The sequence below is a fragment of the Vitis riparia genome, unplaced genomic scaffold (assembly GCF_004353265.1).
Source record: "Vitis riparia cultivar Riparia Gloire de Montpellier isolate 1030 unplaced genomic scaffold, EGFV_Vit.rip_1.0 scaffold709_pilon_pilon, whole genome shotgun sequence".
Classification (NCBI taxonomy): domain Eukaryota; kingdom Viridiplantae; phylum Streptophyta; class Magnoliopsida; order Vitales; family Vitaceae; genus Vitis; species Vitis riparia.
Window position 1 is genome coordinate 90,971 of NW_023269742.1, and position 18,737 is coordinate 109,707.

At 32.5% G+C, this 18,737-nt stretch overlaps 1 protein-coding gene across 1 annotated transcript; it reads right to left on the bottom strand.

Annotated features, from left to right (window-relative positions):
* Nucleotides 1-1,447: 1,447 nt before the first annotated feature.
* Nucleotides 1,448-4,730, bottom strand: LOC117910317 (putative disease resistance protein RGA3). The gene is made up of 2 exons (XM_034824404.1): nucleotides 1,827-4,730; nucleotides 1,448-1,675 (listed from the first exon to the last, which is right to left on the bottom strand). Exon 1 carries the CDS (start codon nucleotides 4,609-4,611, stop codon nucleotides 1,855-1,857), a length of 2,757 nt encoding a protein of 918 aa, XP_034680295.1. The 5' UTR covers nucleotides 4,612-4,730; the 3' UTR covers nucleotides 1,448-1,675; nucleotides 1,827-1,854.
* Nucleotides 4,731-18,737: the final 14,007 nt, after the last annotated feature.

Here is an 18,737-nt window from a genome sequence, read left to right on the forward strand (position 1 = left end):
AAGCACTAGTTCGAATTTATTTTAAAATTTAGTTTCACTTCCTTGTCACATGTTTCTATATGTATATGCTAGGGCTGTGTTAATGTGACTTATAATATACACCAACTTCTAGATGGATGCAGACATGTACCAGCAGTAAAAGTAGCAGCAGCAATCAACAAAGAGCTTCCCTATACAAAATGGAGCACCTAGGCAAGATTCATATAAATGCTTTACAGTTTTACTTGTAATTACCATGCTTTAAATGGATGCATGCTTCATTGGAATTCAATTGTCATCTTGTCCATGGGATGTGGGTGTTTCTATGTTGTACCAACATAATTATAATTGAAACAAACCAACTTAAAAGCATTGTATCAAGATAAAGGAGATTTTTCAAATAAATCCCACCTGGCCCACAGAGCAAAGTAAATACCTGACACTGAATACGACATCGTAGCCTGAGATTTGCAGCACTGAATACACAGACAGTTGCATCTAATAAAATAAAATACAATTAGATTTGAAATATTTAATGAAATAATATAAGGCTAGGTTTAAGTATGATATGTGAAAGAATATATAAATATAAAAATAATTCATATTTAAAAGAATAAGATGAGTAGTTTGAAATTGTGCCTATGTAGAACGAGCGAACTTGCCTATATATAGATATATAGAGAGAGAGAGATGATTTTAGGAAACGTTTCTAACCTAAAAAATATTTTTGAAAAAAAATTAGTTGTTTAACAAAATTTTTGAAATACTTTTAAAAATTTTAAAAACCATTTGTACTATTGAAAAAAATTACTTATAATATTTTTTAGTGAAACACTTTAAATGCGTTTGGGAGTGATTGTACAAAGCGTTTTTAGTATTACTAATACTTGAATGATAAAAATTTTCGAGTATTGGAAATATTAAAAACGTTTCTTAGAATTACTATCAAATGGATTTGGAATAAGTAATTCTCCTAAAAAACACTTTTAAGAAAAAATACTTCAAGTAAAGACACTTTAAGTAAAAACACCGTCAAACATACTTTTAATTTCATGGATAATTAAGAGAGAAGTTGGGTGAGAGTAATCCAATAAGATAAATATTTCAATAAAATTAATCAATTTGAAAGTGTGTTATTCCAAATTTATAAAGAACTATAATTTTAATAGTGGTGGCCATAATTCCCATGATGCAAAAAAGTTTATTTTAAATATTGTTTTCTGTTTTAAAAACTGCAAACATGTAAATGAACATGGTCCTGTTTTCATGTAAAAAAAAAATAAAAATTAATAAAATTTTCTTAAATAAAATTCGCAATATTTATTTTCACAAGGCCTTAATAGATCTTATTTTTATTAATTTCTGAAAACCTATCCTTAAACTTGTCACAGATAAACCCATTTCATCCTTAACAAATTAATGTAATTGTGCCCAATCCAATATTCAAACATATATACATACTGGTTTGTTTCATGATCAAAACCTGATAACAGGCAATGAGTTTATTACAACGGAAACTATGGAGAAGCGGTAGAAGGAATTTGGATATTATAGTACACATGGATCATAATTTGTTCATCAGAAAATTCAGTGGAATGATAAAAAAAAAATTATTTGTCTGATCTCTTGGGAGCATGATAGTAGACTTCTTCCAGCATGAGATGCGCTCTTTTGGACTGGGGGAGTCAGGCTTGCACTGCATCAATTATCAAAACCATGCATTTAGGGATCACATCCCATGGTAGTTATGGAAGCAAGAACATTAATAATTAATGGTTTTAAAAAAATCATAAAAGTAGACAGAATATTGTATGTTGTGTGTACTAGTGAAGAAGCAATTCAATTACCACTCTGGAGCGATGTCATCATCGGTGGTTAACACCAAACCTCTCGGATGTGAGATATTTTGGACCGATCATTCCCTCTCACCTTATGGTAACGATCTTGCAGAGTAGGAGAGAGGAGGATAATCACTTTCTGTAGTGGAGTTATCTGGAGCAGGCGCTCGGGCAGGCTTTCCAGCTTGAGGCATTTATATATGGTCAAGGAGTGGAGACATGGCATTACTGACCTCCCTTCTTCATCTTCTTCTTTTACTTCCCACTTCTCCCACTCTTCCATTTCATTAAAACGGAGGTGCTTCAGCTTTGGGAATGCAGTTGTTGAAGATCCCAAAAACTCACCACCCACGTATTTCAGTCTCTTCATATGCTCTATTATCAGGCTTTCAAGGAGAGGTAGTTCCCCCAATGGAGGCAAATATGTAACCTGTACGCAATGCATAATTTGAAGCTTTTTCAATTGGGCCAGCGATGAGGCCGCTATCCAACTGGGGAACTCGGTGGCAGCACTGTAATAACTTATTTTTAAAGACTTCAAGTTTTGATGAGGCTGTAGAGCTTCAGCCACACCTTTTGAGGCAGCTGAGCCAAGCCACCCAAAACCCATTAGTTCCAAATGATGGAGGTGTTTCTTATTCTTCAATTCTGCTTCGCCAGCCTCCTCTGCATCTTTCACATTATCTATCCGACTTATCACAAGACCTCCCCTGAGGCTGTTTAAGTTTTTCAGTTCTCCTATTTTGCATACACCAATTATACGAAACTCAGTTAATGTCCGAAGTGAGGTCAATCTCCCGATTCCTTTTGGCAACATCAATACTCTACTGCCTTCCCATTCAAGATGTCTCAGGTTAATTAGTTTTCTCATCCCCTGAGGTAGTTTTATGAGCAAATCTGAAAGAATTAAAGTTTGCAAATTATATAGATCACAAATTGTTTCTGGCAATTCCCCGCGCATCAAATTATTTGATAGATTAAGGAACCTCAGATGTATCAATTTCCCCAAGTTCCTCGGCAGTTCCACAATTAACCGATGCCCACTCAAGTCTAATGCCCTAAGGCATACCAAATGTTTGAATAAATTAGGTGGGGGTTGAGCAGTAGTGTTCAAATTGACCACACGTCCAACAAACAATGTGTGCAGATATTTCAAATTATGGATAGTGCTAGGAAATCCAGCCCATGGTGTGATAATTAAGGTTGCATGACGAGCCTTTTGGAAGGAGGAAGCCATCCTCACTTCCTTTTCATCATCAAACTCCAGAATGAAGCATTCATTCTTGGTCAAAGATTGGGCAAGATCATGCACTATATCATGCATCTTGCACGATATTATGTTGCCCTCATTATCTCTACGAAAATCTTGGAAAAGTGACCGTGACACCAAGTCTTCAAAGTAGTCTCCACCTGTTTTCTCCATCTCTATGCTTCCTCTAGAATTGAGATAGCTATTTGCCATCCACAACTTGATCAATCTATCTTTACTAATGATTTGATCTTTTGGGAAGACAGCACAATATGAGAAGCAGCGTTTAACAGCAGGGGATAAATCATAATAACTCAACAATAAAGGAGTGGAAAGATGTTTCTCAATCACATCAAGTTGCCATATTTCATTATTCAAAATACTCTCCCAATCTTCTTTATTATCTTTTAAGCGCATGAGACTCCCTAAAACTTTTGCAGCAAGAGGCAAGCCCCTACACTTGTCTGCTATTTTCCTGCCAATGTTTTCTAGTTCTTCAACTTTTTCTCTACTCCTTCCACAAAAGGCTATGTTACTGAACAATGACCAACATTGCCCCTCGGACAATTCTCGTAAGGGGTGCTTGTACGTGGTTCCCATCATGGTAGAAACGTCATCTTTTCGTGTGGTCACCAAAATTCTACTTCCCGGTGCCCCGCCCTTGAGAGAACTCTCTACTTGTTCCCACAATTCATAGTTTTCAGTCCAAACATCATCTAGCACGAGTAGGAACTTCTTCTCGGCAATAAGTGTGCAAATTTTTTGTTGTACATCTTCCAGCTCATGGAAACCACAAGACTCTTTCTGGAGGGCTTCAAGAATAGCCCTAGAAATCGTCACTGGGTCAAAAGGATCAGACACACAGACCCACATCCTTTCATGGAAATAGGCCTTCACCCTATCGTCATTGTATGCTAATTGAGCAAGAGTTGTTTTGCCGATCCCTCCCATCCCAACTATGGAGATGATGTAGAGGGAGGAGCTTTCTTGGCAACTCCCACCCAACAGCTTGTCTATTATAACGTCTATATCTGCATCCCGACCGCAGAACTGGCTTACATCAATTACAGAACTGGTCATACGTCTATGTGGTTGCTGGATGGTACTACTTGACACAAAATTGAACTGATTTCTCTCATTTGCAATGGCATCTAGTTGTTTTCTTATGTCCTTAATCTTAATACCAATATCACAGCGCAAAAGAACTTGTTTGAAGCAAACACAAGGGGAGGGAAGGCAGGAACTTATCTTGAGCTTAGGGATGCAAGGGTTTTCAGCTGCAATCTGTAATTTGAGAAGAGCAGTGTTCCACCCATCCACCACGTCATCCATCTGGTAGGAGATGTCCTTGAGCCTTTCTAACCAAACTTTTACAAGTTCTTCGCTGAACTGTCTCTTCTCTGCGTCTGCAAGAACAGCTCTGATGCTCTGGAGTGTGCTTTTTAGGTTGTCCACCTCGCTTCCGACACCCACCACCAGTGTAACTTGTTGTTCCAAGACTGAAGCCAATCGCTCCAGCACGATAGAAACAAGAGCATCCGCCATAAGGGTTGATGAATAAGGTGGGGTTGATGAATCAAAGTAATGGACAGATACAACTAAGATCGATGGAGAGAAAGGATGTGGAGCTTTAGCGAGCTTAATTATGTTCCCTTTAATAGAATGGAAGAGAGGTATGAACGGATTACTTTAGTAATTAGTTCAAAGTCTCCATTCACCATGCTTGATAAATTTAACAAAATAATTCATATTTCTTATTAAATATGTATAGTTCACTTTTCACAAGTAAGGAGCAACTCATTAGTGCAACAATTAAAGCAAAACGCAGTCCATCAAATTAATAGGAAATGCTACCAATTTAAAAAGAGTAATCCACCACCCTAATAATAATTCATACACTATCACATGTCACATGTCAAGAAATAAAAAATAAAAAATAGATTAAAATTTGATAAATTATTTTTCTTTTCTAGTTCAAACTCATTTTACTTATTTGAATAAAAAAAATTAAAAATTTATAATAAAATCATATTTAAAATTTTATTTTTTTAAACTGTTTATTCCCTATTTAAACAACTAATAGATATTTATTGATATATATATATATATATATATATATATATATATATATATATATAAAAGACTTCAAATTACCTTTGGAAATGTCCAAAATCTAAATTAGTTGTTTCACCGATGAATTCTATGCCCCAAATCTTAAATGGAACATATATATATTGTTTCACTGATGAATTCTATGTCCCAAATCTTGAATGGAACATATATATATATATATATATATATATATGATGAATTCTATGTCATCATCATATTTTAATGATAAATTCGGATCATCTCATGTCATCTGAATATAATAAAAAGTGTCCAACGTCCCACTAGCCTCAATAATACATCATATTTTAACGATAAATTCAGATCATCATATATCATCTAAATATAATAAAACGTGTCCAACCCATGCCTATTTTGTCATCTGAATACAATCCACCACCAAGTGTCAATGCCGCCTCATCTTTTGTCATCCTGTATTTGCATACTTTGGAAAAAGAAAAAATAGCTAAACAAGATGATTACATATATAAATGATAGAACAATCAAACCCAATAGCCAAAAACAGAGGAAATGACCTAAAGTTTTTCTTCAATTCCTTTTTTCTATGGTGAAGTAAAAAATAAAAAATAAATTGAATTTCTAAAACTTTAGTAAACTACACCCCTAATGCATTGTCATTCCATGATTTTGTATTTTAGTTTTTATATATATTTTTTAATATTATCTGTTAGATGAGATTACTAAAACTTTTTTATATTTAAATATTGCTTCTCGGTTGGACTAATCCAATTTCAAACCACTTCTGCTTTGAAACATACGCCCCCTTCCCCTCTTGTGCCGGAGAGAGCATATTTTATTTGAAAACTATAAAGAATTCATTTAATTCACATCATTTTACCTCCCTTGAATACAATAAAATATGTCAACCGACGAGTATAAATGCACCTTTATCATTTATATACATCTTCCTTTCCTTTTAATCTCATCTTCATGCATGTGTGGTAAAATATTTTTGGCTTTCAAGATGAGCTGTGAAACAATATATTAAGTTGGATTAATTATTACAAATTGCCATTACTTATATTAGATTATAAAATTTGGTCACAGTAGAGGGTAGTTGGATGTTAAACTATAAATTAAGTTATTCCAAATTGCAATTAATATTATAGATTATTATATTTGGTTGATGTTTGCTAATGATAATTAATTTTGTCTTTTACCATCTAGGTGTAGAGTAGTTGGTTGTGCTACCTTAAAATAAGTATGATTAAATTATATTAAAATATATAACTAATTATTTTAGCTTATATATAATTTTAATATTTAGTTAAACTTGTTTCATTGAGAAAAATGTGTGATTCTAATAGAAATAGATACAAATCTCCATTTTTTTACTTACCCTCTAATGTACTTTAGTTCATTAGTCAATTTTCTATTCTTTTATCATTTCTTGTAAATTTTTTGAAACTTGTCGTGAAATTTAATAAAATATATATATAATATTTAAAATAGGAGAAAGACTTCTATGACTAATATAGCTTTCCTAAGAGGATTTATAATTTTTTTTTTCCAAAATGTAGTGAAATAATTTTCTAATTTCTACTTTCTTTTCATAATTATACGAGACATGAATGTTAAGGTAGCAAAATTTTAAAACGGTTGGTTAAATTCATTAATTCATTGTTGTTCTTCCTATTTCAAGCTTTGAAAAGAGTTAAAGATGCCCATCACCTAATTAAAGTAATTTTATCTTATTGAAGACAATTGTGATAGAGACAAGCTAATGTGCCAAGTGAAGAGTTTGATAATTTTGTTGTGTCAGTGGAAGGTTCACTATAAAAAAAATGAAAAAAAAAATATAAAAACAAAGAAATCCACATGTGAAGATACATGAGGTTTTAAAATTGTTCAATCAATCATGTTTATCTCCACAGATGAGAGATAACATTTCATTATACAATAGATTACAAATGATAGAAATAGATGCAACTATTGGGTCTCGAAACATGCCACTTGTTCTCATTCATTGTATCTCCACCTTGAATTACGAGCCCTTTCACTTCACTAGGTATGTCTCGCTCTTCCTTACATCTACATTTTAATGAGTCTTTTTGCGCCATGAGCATCTCTCGCTCTTCCTCACATCTCTATTTAACACGTATAATCCTCATAATCTCATTAACATTTTTTCTTCATGACTTGTAATATTTATAAAGATATTCCTACTAGTTTTCCTTATTCTATTAAGAAATCTAATTACAATTATATATAAACTTAAGAAATATTTTATATAATGTTTCTTTTACAAAAAGAAATATATTCAAAATAGGAATTTAAATTAACATGTTTAGTTAAATCATTCATTTATTCATTATTGTTCTTTCTATTTCAAGTTTTAGAAAGCGTTAAAGATGGTCAACACCTAATTAAAGTAATTTTATCTTATTGAAGAAATTTGTGATAGAAACAATTTGATGTGTCAAGGGAAAAGTTTGATAATTTTGTTATGTCAATAGAAGCTTTAGTATAAATAAATAGAAGACTATAAAAATAAAGCAATCCACGTATAAAGGTACATGAGGTTTCAAAGTTATTCGACCAATCATGCCTACCTCCACAGATGAGAAAGAACATTCCACTATACAATAGATTATAGAGGACAAAAATAGATGCAACTATTGGGTTTTGAAACATGCCACTTTTCCTTACTCTTTGTATCTTCACCTTGAACCACAAGCCTTTTTGCTCCACTAAGAGTGTCTCACTCTTCATCCCATCTACATCTTGGTGAGTCCTCTCACTCCATGGGCATCTCTTGCTCTTTCTCACATCTTTATTTAGCACGTATAGCTCTCACAAGCTCATCTCTCTATCATAACTTTTTCTTTCATGACCTATAATATTTATAGAGATATATTCCTACTAACTTTCCTTATTCTATAAGAAATCTAATTACAATCACATATAAACTTAAGAAATATTTTATATAATATTCCTTTTACAAAAAGAAATATATTCCAAATAGGAATTTAAATTAATATGTTTAGTTAAATCATTCAATTTACCAAATGCCCTCTTATTACATTGAAAGGATTGTTTAGAACTATGAAATAGAAAAATATAAATAAATAAAGAAAATAAAATGAGAGGAGAGTGTAAATTACCCTTTAATTGTTGTAATTAGGGATGCAATGGAAAAAAAAATAATAATAAAGCTAGATTTAAGTAGCATGATAGTATTTTGCTTTTAGAGCGAACATTTATTTTTGACTTTAGGGGTATCAGATACCTTGTGCCAATCTTCTCCAATGTCCTCGTCATAGCATTGTTGTAGAATATTAGAATATGAGATGACTAATTCCTATAGTGGTTTCTTAATTAGGAGCATGTAGTCCGTCGATCCCTTCAACTTTTGTTAATCATAGATTTCCAAGTAACTGAGACATGGCATTACTAACCTCTCTTCTTAGTCTTCTTCTTTTGTTGAAAAGTTAAACTTGATTTAAAAACTTTATAAATATTATAATTATATTTAGTCTCTAAAGTTTAAGAAAGAATATTTTATTTTGAATGATTATTTTAGTTTCTATTTTTGAGTTACAAATCTTAGAAGGTTTTTATATTTTATTATTAGGAGTTTCTATTTTATTGAGTGTGAATATCTGTAAATAAGGTTATATAATATTTAAACAAAAGAGAGAGTGGTGGAATACAATAAATTTTAATTCTCCAAAATTTTATCTTCTTTATAATTGTTTATGTTTCTCTATCAACCCTATTATTTAAAAAAAAAATGGCATTAAAGCCATACGAAAAGATGAAAAGTGGGATATATGTGTTTCAAATCCCTTAACTCAACAAAAACAATTACAACAATTGGAATATCAAGATAAATGCTTTGCTTGGTTTACAAGATGCATGGGGGTCTGTAGAGAAAGACTACAAAGAGCCACAAGATGAAACCACTCTATCCTCAAATCAAAAGGATTTTTCAAAATAAATGATGAAGAGAGGCAAGAAAGCTTTCATCATTATCTATCAAGCAATGGATGAAGGTTCTTTTGAGAAGATTTCAAGTGCAATCACCTCAAAGGAAGTCTAAGAGATATTACAAGATGCATACAAGGAAGTTGATAAGGTATGAAAAGTTTGTCTTCAAACTCTTAGAAGAGAATTCAAAGGTTTAAATATAAAATAATTAGAAGCAATCTCCAATTATTTTTCTAAAGTATTGACTACTATGAATTTATTAAAAAGAAATGGTGAGAGTTTAAATAATACTTGTGCAATTACAAAAAGATACTTCAACTAGATTTGAAGTTTGATTATATTGTTGTGGTTGTTGAAGAATCTAAAGATTTAGATTCTATGACCATTGATCAACTTATTAGATCGTTGCAAGCCTATGAAGAGATATTAAAAAGGAATAATCAAGAAAAATTAGAACAAGTTCTTCAGAAAAACTTTCATTAAAAGACATTGAAGAAAATTTTAATGAAAGGAGTCAAAATAATTGTGGGCATGATCATGGATGTGACTAAGGCAATAGAGGAAGAGGTAGTTTCAATTCATCAAAAAGGAAAAAACCCAAACTCATATTCCTCAAGAGATCATGGAAGATGACACAACTCGAGGCAAAATAAAATAGGAATGTGAGTATTTAGCTAGATTGGCAATTCCGGACAAAATTCTTAAGTGTCTCATAATTCAGTTTTTTTCCAAATTCTTCTTTGCATTACTTGCCTAATGAAGATCAAGTTGTTATATTTTCTAAGAGACCAAGGTATGTGGTTGAGGTTGGAGTTTGAGGAAATTGAATCAACCATTTTATTTAAATTATTTTTTTCTTGAAATATTTATTATTATTTTTAGGAGTTAGGGAGGCTTAGGAAGCATTTTTTTTTTCTTTTTACTAAGTGTTTAATTATCTTGTTCTAGGATCGATCCAACTTTAGTTAAATCAATCTTGGTTGCACTTTCTCGATATTATTTCATCTATTAGATTAAGGGTTTCTTTCAACTTTAAAAACTAAAAAATAAAAAATAAAAATAGTTGTGGACCCGCATTTTTCACACGCGCTCCCACTCGATCGGCAAGACTCGCTTTTTATTTGTTTGTGAAAAATTAATTTTTGAAAAAAAAAAAAAAGTTGGAGTCGCCACTTATTTTATTTTTATTTTAAAGGGAAAATAAAACAAGAAAGAAAAACCCTAAAAAATGACTCCATAATTTTTGGAAAAAGGCATGTCTTTGAAAAACCCGAGTCTAGATCCGGGGATCAGGTTACCTATTGGGAAGGTACCTTTAAAAGGTAGCACCCCTTTAAGCCCTATAAAGGTCTTTACTAACTAATTTAAAGAGAATGTGGCAATTAATCGGCTAATTATGGATACCTAAGTAGGCTAGATGGTTCCAAAAAATAGCACGCCAAACAAGATCAAATTACAATAAAGGAAGGTTAGGATATGTACCCGGACCACTTCTCAAGCACTATCATAAATCATCAGAGTTAGTATAGAAGTATAGCACACAACATGTATTTAATCATAGTGAATCTAGCATACATCTAAGCACCTAAGGATTATCAAACATATGCATATTTCACAGTGACATGATTGTTTACAAAATTTAGAAAGTAGGTGACAGGGGACGTACCTGGATAACATAGATAACTTACAATGCGCTTCCATAAGACATGAGGGGTTAGATAATAAATAATAAAATATAGAAATCCTAGCATGCTCGTTATCTAATTAGCATAGCAGAAATTATCAAAGTATATGAAAATACTAATTATCACACTCATCTTGTATACAATTCCTAAAAAAAGATAGACATAATTTCAACAAGTGACAAAAGTGGCAACAAAAATAATTTTTGAAAAGATTTTCTTATGTAGGGGTTCCACCAATTCCCCAATTGATATACACGAATTTAGCCTAGAATTATCTCATTTATTTGGGACCACAAGCTTTGATTCATGTTTTATTCAAAACTGCAATTTTTTTTTTTTTAAATTCGAGGAAGATGTGAACCGATCAAAACATGGTTGCACATTATTTAAGAAAATGAGATTTTGATTTTAAGAATCCTAAAGGAATTTTTGAAATGAATTTTTAAAGGGAATGAGATTTTGATTCTGAGAACTCTAAATGAATTTTTGAAATGGTTTTTTAAGGAAATGAGATTTTGAGAATATTTGTTATGTTTTAAAGATAAAAGAAGTTAATTTGAAAACAATAAAATGTATGAATCAAAATACCAAGCAAAAGAAAAAAGAACAAAATCACAAAGTAGAATTTTTTACAACCGATAAAATTGAAGTGGTGGGAATGGAGGCCAATCTTCACTATTTTCCGATAGCCTCTAAAAATTGATTTTGACAAAGGATGACCAAAGTGATAAACCAAAACCTTAGATCTTACAAGCACTGAAACTTTAAAAACATTTAATCTTAAGATAAACTTAATCAAGCACTAAATATTATGTGACCTTTAAAACAGTACAAGCGATACGTATTAACTAGTATTGGCAATTTTGAGTCATAAATCTAATCGGCTAACTAAACAATTGAATAAAAGAAAACAAACACATAAAATAAATAAAATTAGTCAAAAACTAAAATGAACTATTTTTAAACACAAAATGACAACATGGGAATAGATTAAACTAATAGCCTACAATTCGAAAGCATAGAATTAATGGAAAAATGGAATAAAAAAATCTTAACATAAACTAAACAATATGAAACCAACCAAATTATTTAAAACTCTAAAAATATATCAACTAAAACAGGATCAATCAAAACTAAAATAATTATTTATTTTTTATTTATTTTATTTTCTTTTATTTTATTTTATTATTTTAAAACATGAATACATCAACGCGGAATGAAATAAATTAACCAACTTAAATTCTAAAACTAATAAACTAAAAGATGAATCATGAATTAAATTTAACAACCTTTAGATATGAAAAGAGTGACATGGAAGCAATTGAACTAATAAACTGAATTTTAATAACATTTAAACTAAAAGATAAATTAAAACTAAACTAAAAGAAATTATGAATTTCCTAATTGAGAACAAAAATAATGCCAATCAAAATTCTAAATTTTTAACCATTATCACAAATTATCCAAACTCTAAAAAATCCTAACTTTTCCATTATCAACAAAATTGCCCAAACCAATACTTAAAATAATAATAATAATAATAATAATAATAATAAGTAAATAAATAAAAAAATCTAATTTGTCGAACTAAGAAAATAAATTGTAACTACATTAAACATAAATCATAATTTTCAAGCAAGAATGATAAATCAGTAATAATTAATTTAGTTAGTTAAGAAAAATTAAAAATTAACATCTAAGCTAAATATGAATTTACAATAAAATAAAATTTTAAAATGCATAGGCCGAATGGGAATAATACAAAACTAACTTTAACAAATTAAAAACATGAATACATTAACATTGGGAATGAGTGCCTAAATATATAAAATTCTGAAATAATTATGAATGGCATTGGATAGTCATGAATCAAAATTCAAACAGGAAGAATTAATTTACCTTTCTCAAAGACGCGTGGGCTACTCTCCAACAAAAGTGACAGTACGATTTTTTTATTTTTTTATTTTTAAAAGTCAATTCTATGATGCATGTTGTGATAGTTATGGATCAATCAAGACTAAAAAAAACTAATAATTTAAGGAACAAAATAAATTAATATGGATATTCAAAGTTAATAGCAAATAATTTTATGAAGTGCACACACCGGGTAATCTAAATTAATAATAATAATAATAATAAATAAATAAAATAAAATAAAAAACCTCAAAAATCTTAAATTAAACAAAAATTAATAGAAACAAATTTAATGGCTTGCAAACATACATATATCCACATAAGATTAATTAAACTAGAAAATAAAAAAAAAATAAAAAGAACTTAAAATACATAACGGGAATAATACAAAACCAAATTTAACAAATTAAAAATATGAATATATTGGTATTGGAAATAAATAACTAAATAAATAAAATTCTGAAATAAATTGAGTTGAATAGTCATGAATCCAAATGAAAATAGGAAAAATCAATTTACCTTGGTCAAAGACGTGTGGGCTACTTTTGTTAGTGACAGTATGATTTTTAAAATCAATTCCACCTGGTGTGGTGGATACCATGCACTGCAAATACTTGCACAGTCACCAAAACAGTGTGTATCAGTGGAGAGAAATCTTCCTTGACAGTGTGTTGCCCTTGAGAGAATCTGGTGGTCTCCTTTATGTCCTCCAAGCAGCAACCCCTTAAATTGAATGACATTTTCTATGGCCGCGTGATCCCCTTTGGTGCAGCCCACGCATGGAGTCCTTCTTGGTGGCTGGTTTCTGGGCAAAATCTAGCGAGCTCCTTTTAAAGTCCAGAACGCGTGGATGTTCTCGATGAGAAACCCACGTTTGGTGAAGACGAAGGTAATCCGCGTCTTGACCAGAGCGAAGACTTCTTGGACGATATATTTTTTTTTTAAACGATAGCTCCTAATAGTTCACGAAAACATGATCTGATCCGGCTGCTATCGCGCCATTCAAGGTACAGTCGTGCTTCTCCGAAGCTTTTCCGGTGCGATTGCCTTTTTTCCCTTCCTTCTCAATGGTGCTCTTCCTGTCTTTGAATCCTCTACCCTATTCTCCTCTCAAAACCAGCCCACTTCATCACCGAATCTGCTCTCCCTTTCATGCCTTGAATCCCTCTTTCCTCCAATCCTCCTTCTCTCTTCTCTACTGCTCTTCTCTCCTCGCTCTTCTCTCTCTACTGCCTCCTATATCAAAACTAGCCATCTTCCTTTCTCTATAGAGCGCTCTGTCTCCTCCCAAAATCAGCGCAATACCTTTTAAAAAAACCCTTTCTGTATCTTCCCCGAAAATGAGATCAATTCCTTCACCAGCCTCTCATTCATCTTCTCCACGTGCTAAAAATCCTTTTCCTTTTCCTTTTCCAAGTCCAGGATCTCTCTTTTCCGCTCATTAACTCCACCAACATGGGAAGACAACTCACCAGAACTCTCTCTTCTCTGAACATAGCCCACATTTCGTTCCTATACATGCTGCATTTTTATTTATTTATATATTTTTTTTTCAGACCAAACCGTTTTGGTAATTCACCTTTCCCAAAAAAAAAAAAAAAATCACATCCCTTCTAATCAGTTTCTCAAGAATCCGCTGAAAAATTCTTCCTTCTAAACTTGCTCCAATAGTCGTCCATTTGATAAGTTTCCTGCATAAACATGAAATTATTAGATTTAATATATAAATAAATAAAAACTCATTTCATGCAATTATAAAATAAAATAAATAAACAAAATACAAATAATAATAATAATAATAATAATAAATCAAAACTTACTTAATCTTAAAAGCAATCCATAAAATAAATAAATAAAGAAAAAACAATAAAACAAATCTAAGTGAAACTAAACCTTGAAAAGTGCCTAAGTGGGCCTAAGATGGTGCCTAATGGACCGAAGTTTAAATGGGCCTAAAGTGATGCCTAATGGGCCAAGTGTACCTAAATGGGCCTATGGTTACCTAAATGGGCCTAAAGTATCGAAATGGGCCTAGGATGGTGCCTAATGGGCTTAAAGGGCCTAAGTAGGCCTAGGGTGGTGCTTAAGTGTATGTAAGTCTAAATGGGCTACCAGGAGTGGCAATAGAGTTCGATAAATCCCTCAACCATAGTCCCAAAGGTGGCTTAGAGCAGATAGGCTACGCAAGTAATAATGGGCTGCCAGGGAATTGCTATAAAGGACATGTGCTAAGAGGACAAAATGGAGGGTCTACAAGCTTCTAAAAATAGAGAGAAAAATGTAAGGTTGCCCCTTATACTCTCTTGTCTTACTAAATTGAGGGTGTTTTATTGTCAAGAAAATCTCATTTTGTTCCTGATTTTCATGCAGTTTTCCAACAAGTTTTCTTGAGAGAAAAATGGTTTGATTCTTTCTTTCATTCATCTCTCAATTTTTAATCTATTTGGGTTTGAGTGAAAACCCATTTTCTTCTTGATTGAGCTTCAAGAAGAGGCCGAGATCAAGCTCTGTGGATGCTAAGTATGTCTTGAACGATGAAGGTATGCAACTTAAGTGAGATGCTGATCAAGTAGTCTGTGAAGAATTAAAGGATTTGACCTAGCTAAATCCTTGTACACATTGTTTGTTCTTTATAATGGAATTTTTGATCGATGACATGGTTTTTTTTATCTCTTCATAGATTTTCCACATAAATTCTAGTGTCACCATCTCTCTTTTTCTCATTTTACTCTTTGACTTATTTTCAGTTTTAGTCTTCATTTATACTTGGGTATATAAGTTGAATGGAAGAACAATGGGTTGAAATAAGTGTAATTTTCTATAGATATCCTATATATATATGAACTGTGTTATTGAGATTTGGTAGATTTTGATTATATTGATTATTTTCTATATATATTGATTATTTTGATATAGATATTTGGTAGAAATTGACATTTGTGTTATTGAGAAATTATTGTTATGAACTATGTTGGGGAGTATTGAAGCATGCACATGTGACTTGCATTTGAAAATTGTTGGAAGAGTGTTGTTTGTCACAAGATGCTTCAAATGACCCTTCCCATAAGCTTATGTAGAGCCTAGGAAGAAAGACATTTTCACCATAGAGATGGGGGAAGACTTCAAAAAGGAGATCAAGAGGTAGTTCTACCCTGATGATGTGGCTTACCTAGCTAGGAAAAATATGAGGCGTCTCAAGCACATAGGCTCGATACACGACTATGTCAAGGAATTTTCTTTTCTCATGCTTGAGATTCCTAACATGACTGAGGAGGAGTTGCTATTCAACTTCATGGATAACTTGCAATGGTGGGTTGAGTAGGATTTAAGGCACCGAGGCGTTCAAGACTTAACCATTGCTATGGCAGTAGCAGAGTCTTTAATAGATTAAAAGAGGGAAGACTCCTCCAAGGTTGAGTCTTTGGAGGATAACCACGCCACAGGTGGAGGAGATGAGGTTTCAAGGGACCACAATGCTCCTAGAATGGGATTAAGCAAGATGCCTATCATCCGGGAAGGAAGGGGTAAGGCGGAAAGGAAGGAGTTTACACTTAAAATAAAATGCTTCATGTGTGACGGTCCATATTGGGCACGAGATTGTACAAAGAGGAAGGCACTCAGTGCATTGATCGAGGAGAGGGAACAGAAAGATGAAGCACATATGAGCTCGATGTAACTACTAGGTGCCCTCCAAGTCAACCCAAAGCCTAGTACGCCTAAGACCTCCTTACTATCATGGGTGCAAGTAAATGAGGTAAAAGGGGAACAAGCTGAGGTAGCCCACTCACACATGGACAAGGTCACCAAAGGAAAGGTGAACTCGATGGGCAAGATGAAGCAGCACTCCAAACATCGAAAGTACAGGGGTCTGCATCATCCGAGGCCTCACGGGAGAAGGAGGTGGAAAATATCCTGGTTGAACTGGTTACCAAGAGACAAAGGGTCCCTCCTGTGATAGAGTATCTAGTCCGATGGAAATGACTACCTAAAAGGCAGGTAAGCTGGGAACATGTGGATGCCTTGAGAAGGTTCTGGAGACACATCGAGAGGTTTTAAGAAGAGGCAACAACGGGGACGTTGACAGCATAGGTGGAGGAGAGTGTCACAAGAGGCTTCAAATCACCTTCCCCATGGGCTTATGTAGAGACCAAGAAGCTTCTGGAGACTGTTACACTTAGACATTGGAGAGAAGAGTGTGGAAGGTTCTAGAGATGCCTAGAGAAGTCCACACATCTCTACACTATAGTGGAAGACATGAGAGGAGTCCAAGGCTTTCTAAAGAATTCTAGAGATCTCTTGTATATTCTTGTACATAGGCTTGTACATAGAATGGTGTAGGGTGTTCTAGAATATTCTTGATTTGTAAGGAACCCTCCAAGGTTCCAAAGAGTTACATTGGTGCCTATAAATAGGTTAAGGCCTCATTTGGCCAATGCACCACCCAAAAACCACCAAAATCACTTCTTGACCAAGCAAGTGAGTTCCCAAAGCACTTGTAAAGCTTCCTTTGAGAAATAAAAGCTTCCATTCTTTAAGAGTTTCCTAGTACAAGTCGTGAGCATCTTAGCCTAACAAGTTAAGCATTGGGAGTAAGGCTAACTTAGCAAGATCAAGTGTCTTGACTTGTGTAAGTGTTGCACCAGTTTAGGAAAAAACTAAGTCCATGACATGTTGCATTCATACTTGCATGTGACTTTTAATATTTGTTGAAATGTACTTAAAGAGAAGAAAAATTGTGAGAAATTTTATGATTAGATAATGTGTTCAGGATCCTTTTGAATTGATTTAAAAAAAAACGTCTATTCACCCCACCCTCTACCCCCTCTAGGTGTAGTCTATCATTGAGATTCACCTTTAGGGAAGCTATGATAAATCCTAAATTTAATGTTAAAATTGCAACAAATATGGTCATTATACTTATGAATGTAGAACTTCCATTAACAATTTGGAAGGATAAACCAACTATGTTGAAAAGAAAGATCAAGAAGAACATAGAATATTGTTAGCATATAAAGAAGAAAGTAAAGAGAAAAACATATGGTATCTTGACACTAGAGCAAGCAATCACATGTATGGCTTCAAAAACATGTTTGTTCATAAAGTGGTCATGTTACTTTTGGAAATGCATCCAAAATTCTAGTCAAAGGGAAAGGTAAAATCCTAATTCTTTTAAAAAATGGAAATAATCAATTTATCTCAAATGTTTTACTATGTGCCCAACATGAAAAATAATATATTAAGTTTGAGTCAACTCTTAGAAAAAATCTATGATATTCATATGAAAAATTAAGGTCTCTCAATAAAAGATCAATATGTCAATTTAATTGATAATATGCCTATGATAAGAAATAGAATGTTGTTGTTAAACATTCAAAATGTTGTAAAATGTCTAAAATCTTACATCAATGATTCCTCTTGGATTTGACACCTAAGATTTGAACATCTTAATTTTGGAGGATTAAAATTATTGAACAATGAAAATATAGTGAGAGAATTGTTTTCTATAGATCATTCAGATCAATTATGTGAATGATGCCTACTTGGAAAACATGCCAAAGTAATTTTCCAAAAGAAACAATTACAAGAGCAAAGAAGTCTCTAGAGTTTATTCATGTGGATGTATGTAGTGTTAGGATTAAAACACTCTAATCTTATTTTCTGAAAACAATAATAAACCAATGCAAAAAATAAAGCATAAAAACACATGAAATTTATAGTGGTTCACTCTCAATTTGAGAGTTACATCCACTTGTAGCTGCTGTAGATTTTCATTATGATGAAAAGAGAGTACAAGAGAATCCTAAAACACTTCACCATCTAGGTTTTTCTCTCAACGTTTTTCTATTTCTTTCAACACACTAAAAGAAATAAAACTCTCTCTAGGTTGGCTACCCTAAACATAATATAAATAAGATAACCAAATCAAATATGTAAAATCCCTAAAATACCCAAACCTAAAATACCATTACTATTGGGATAATAATTAGGCTCCACACGTCTTAACAATCTCCC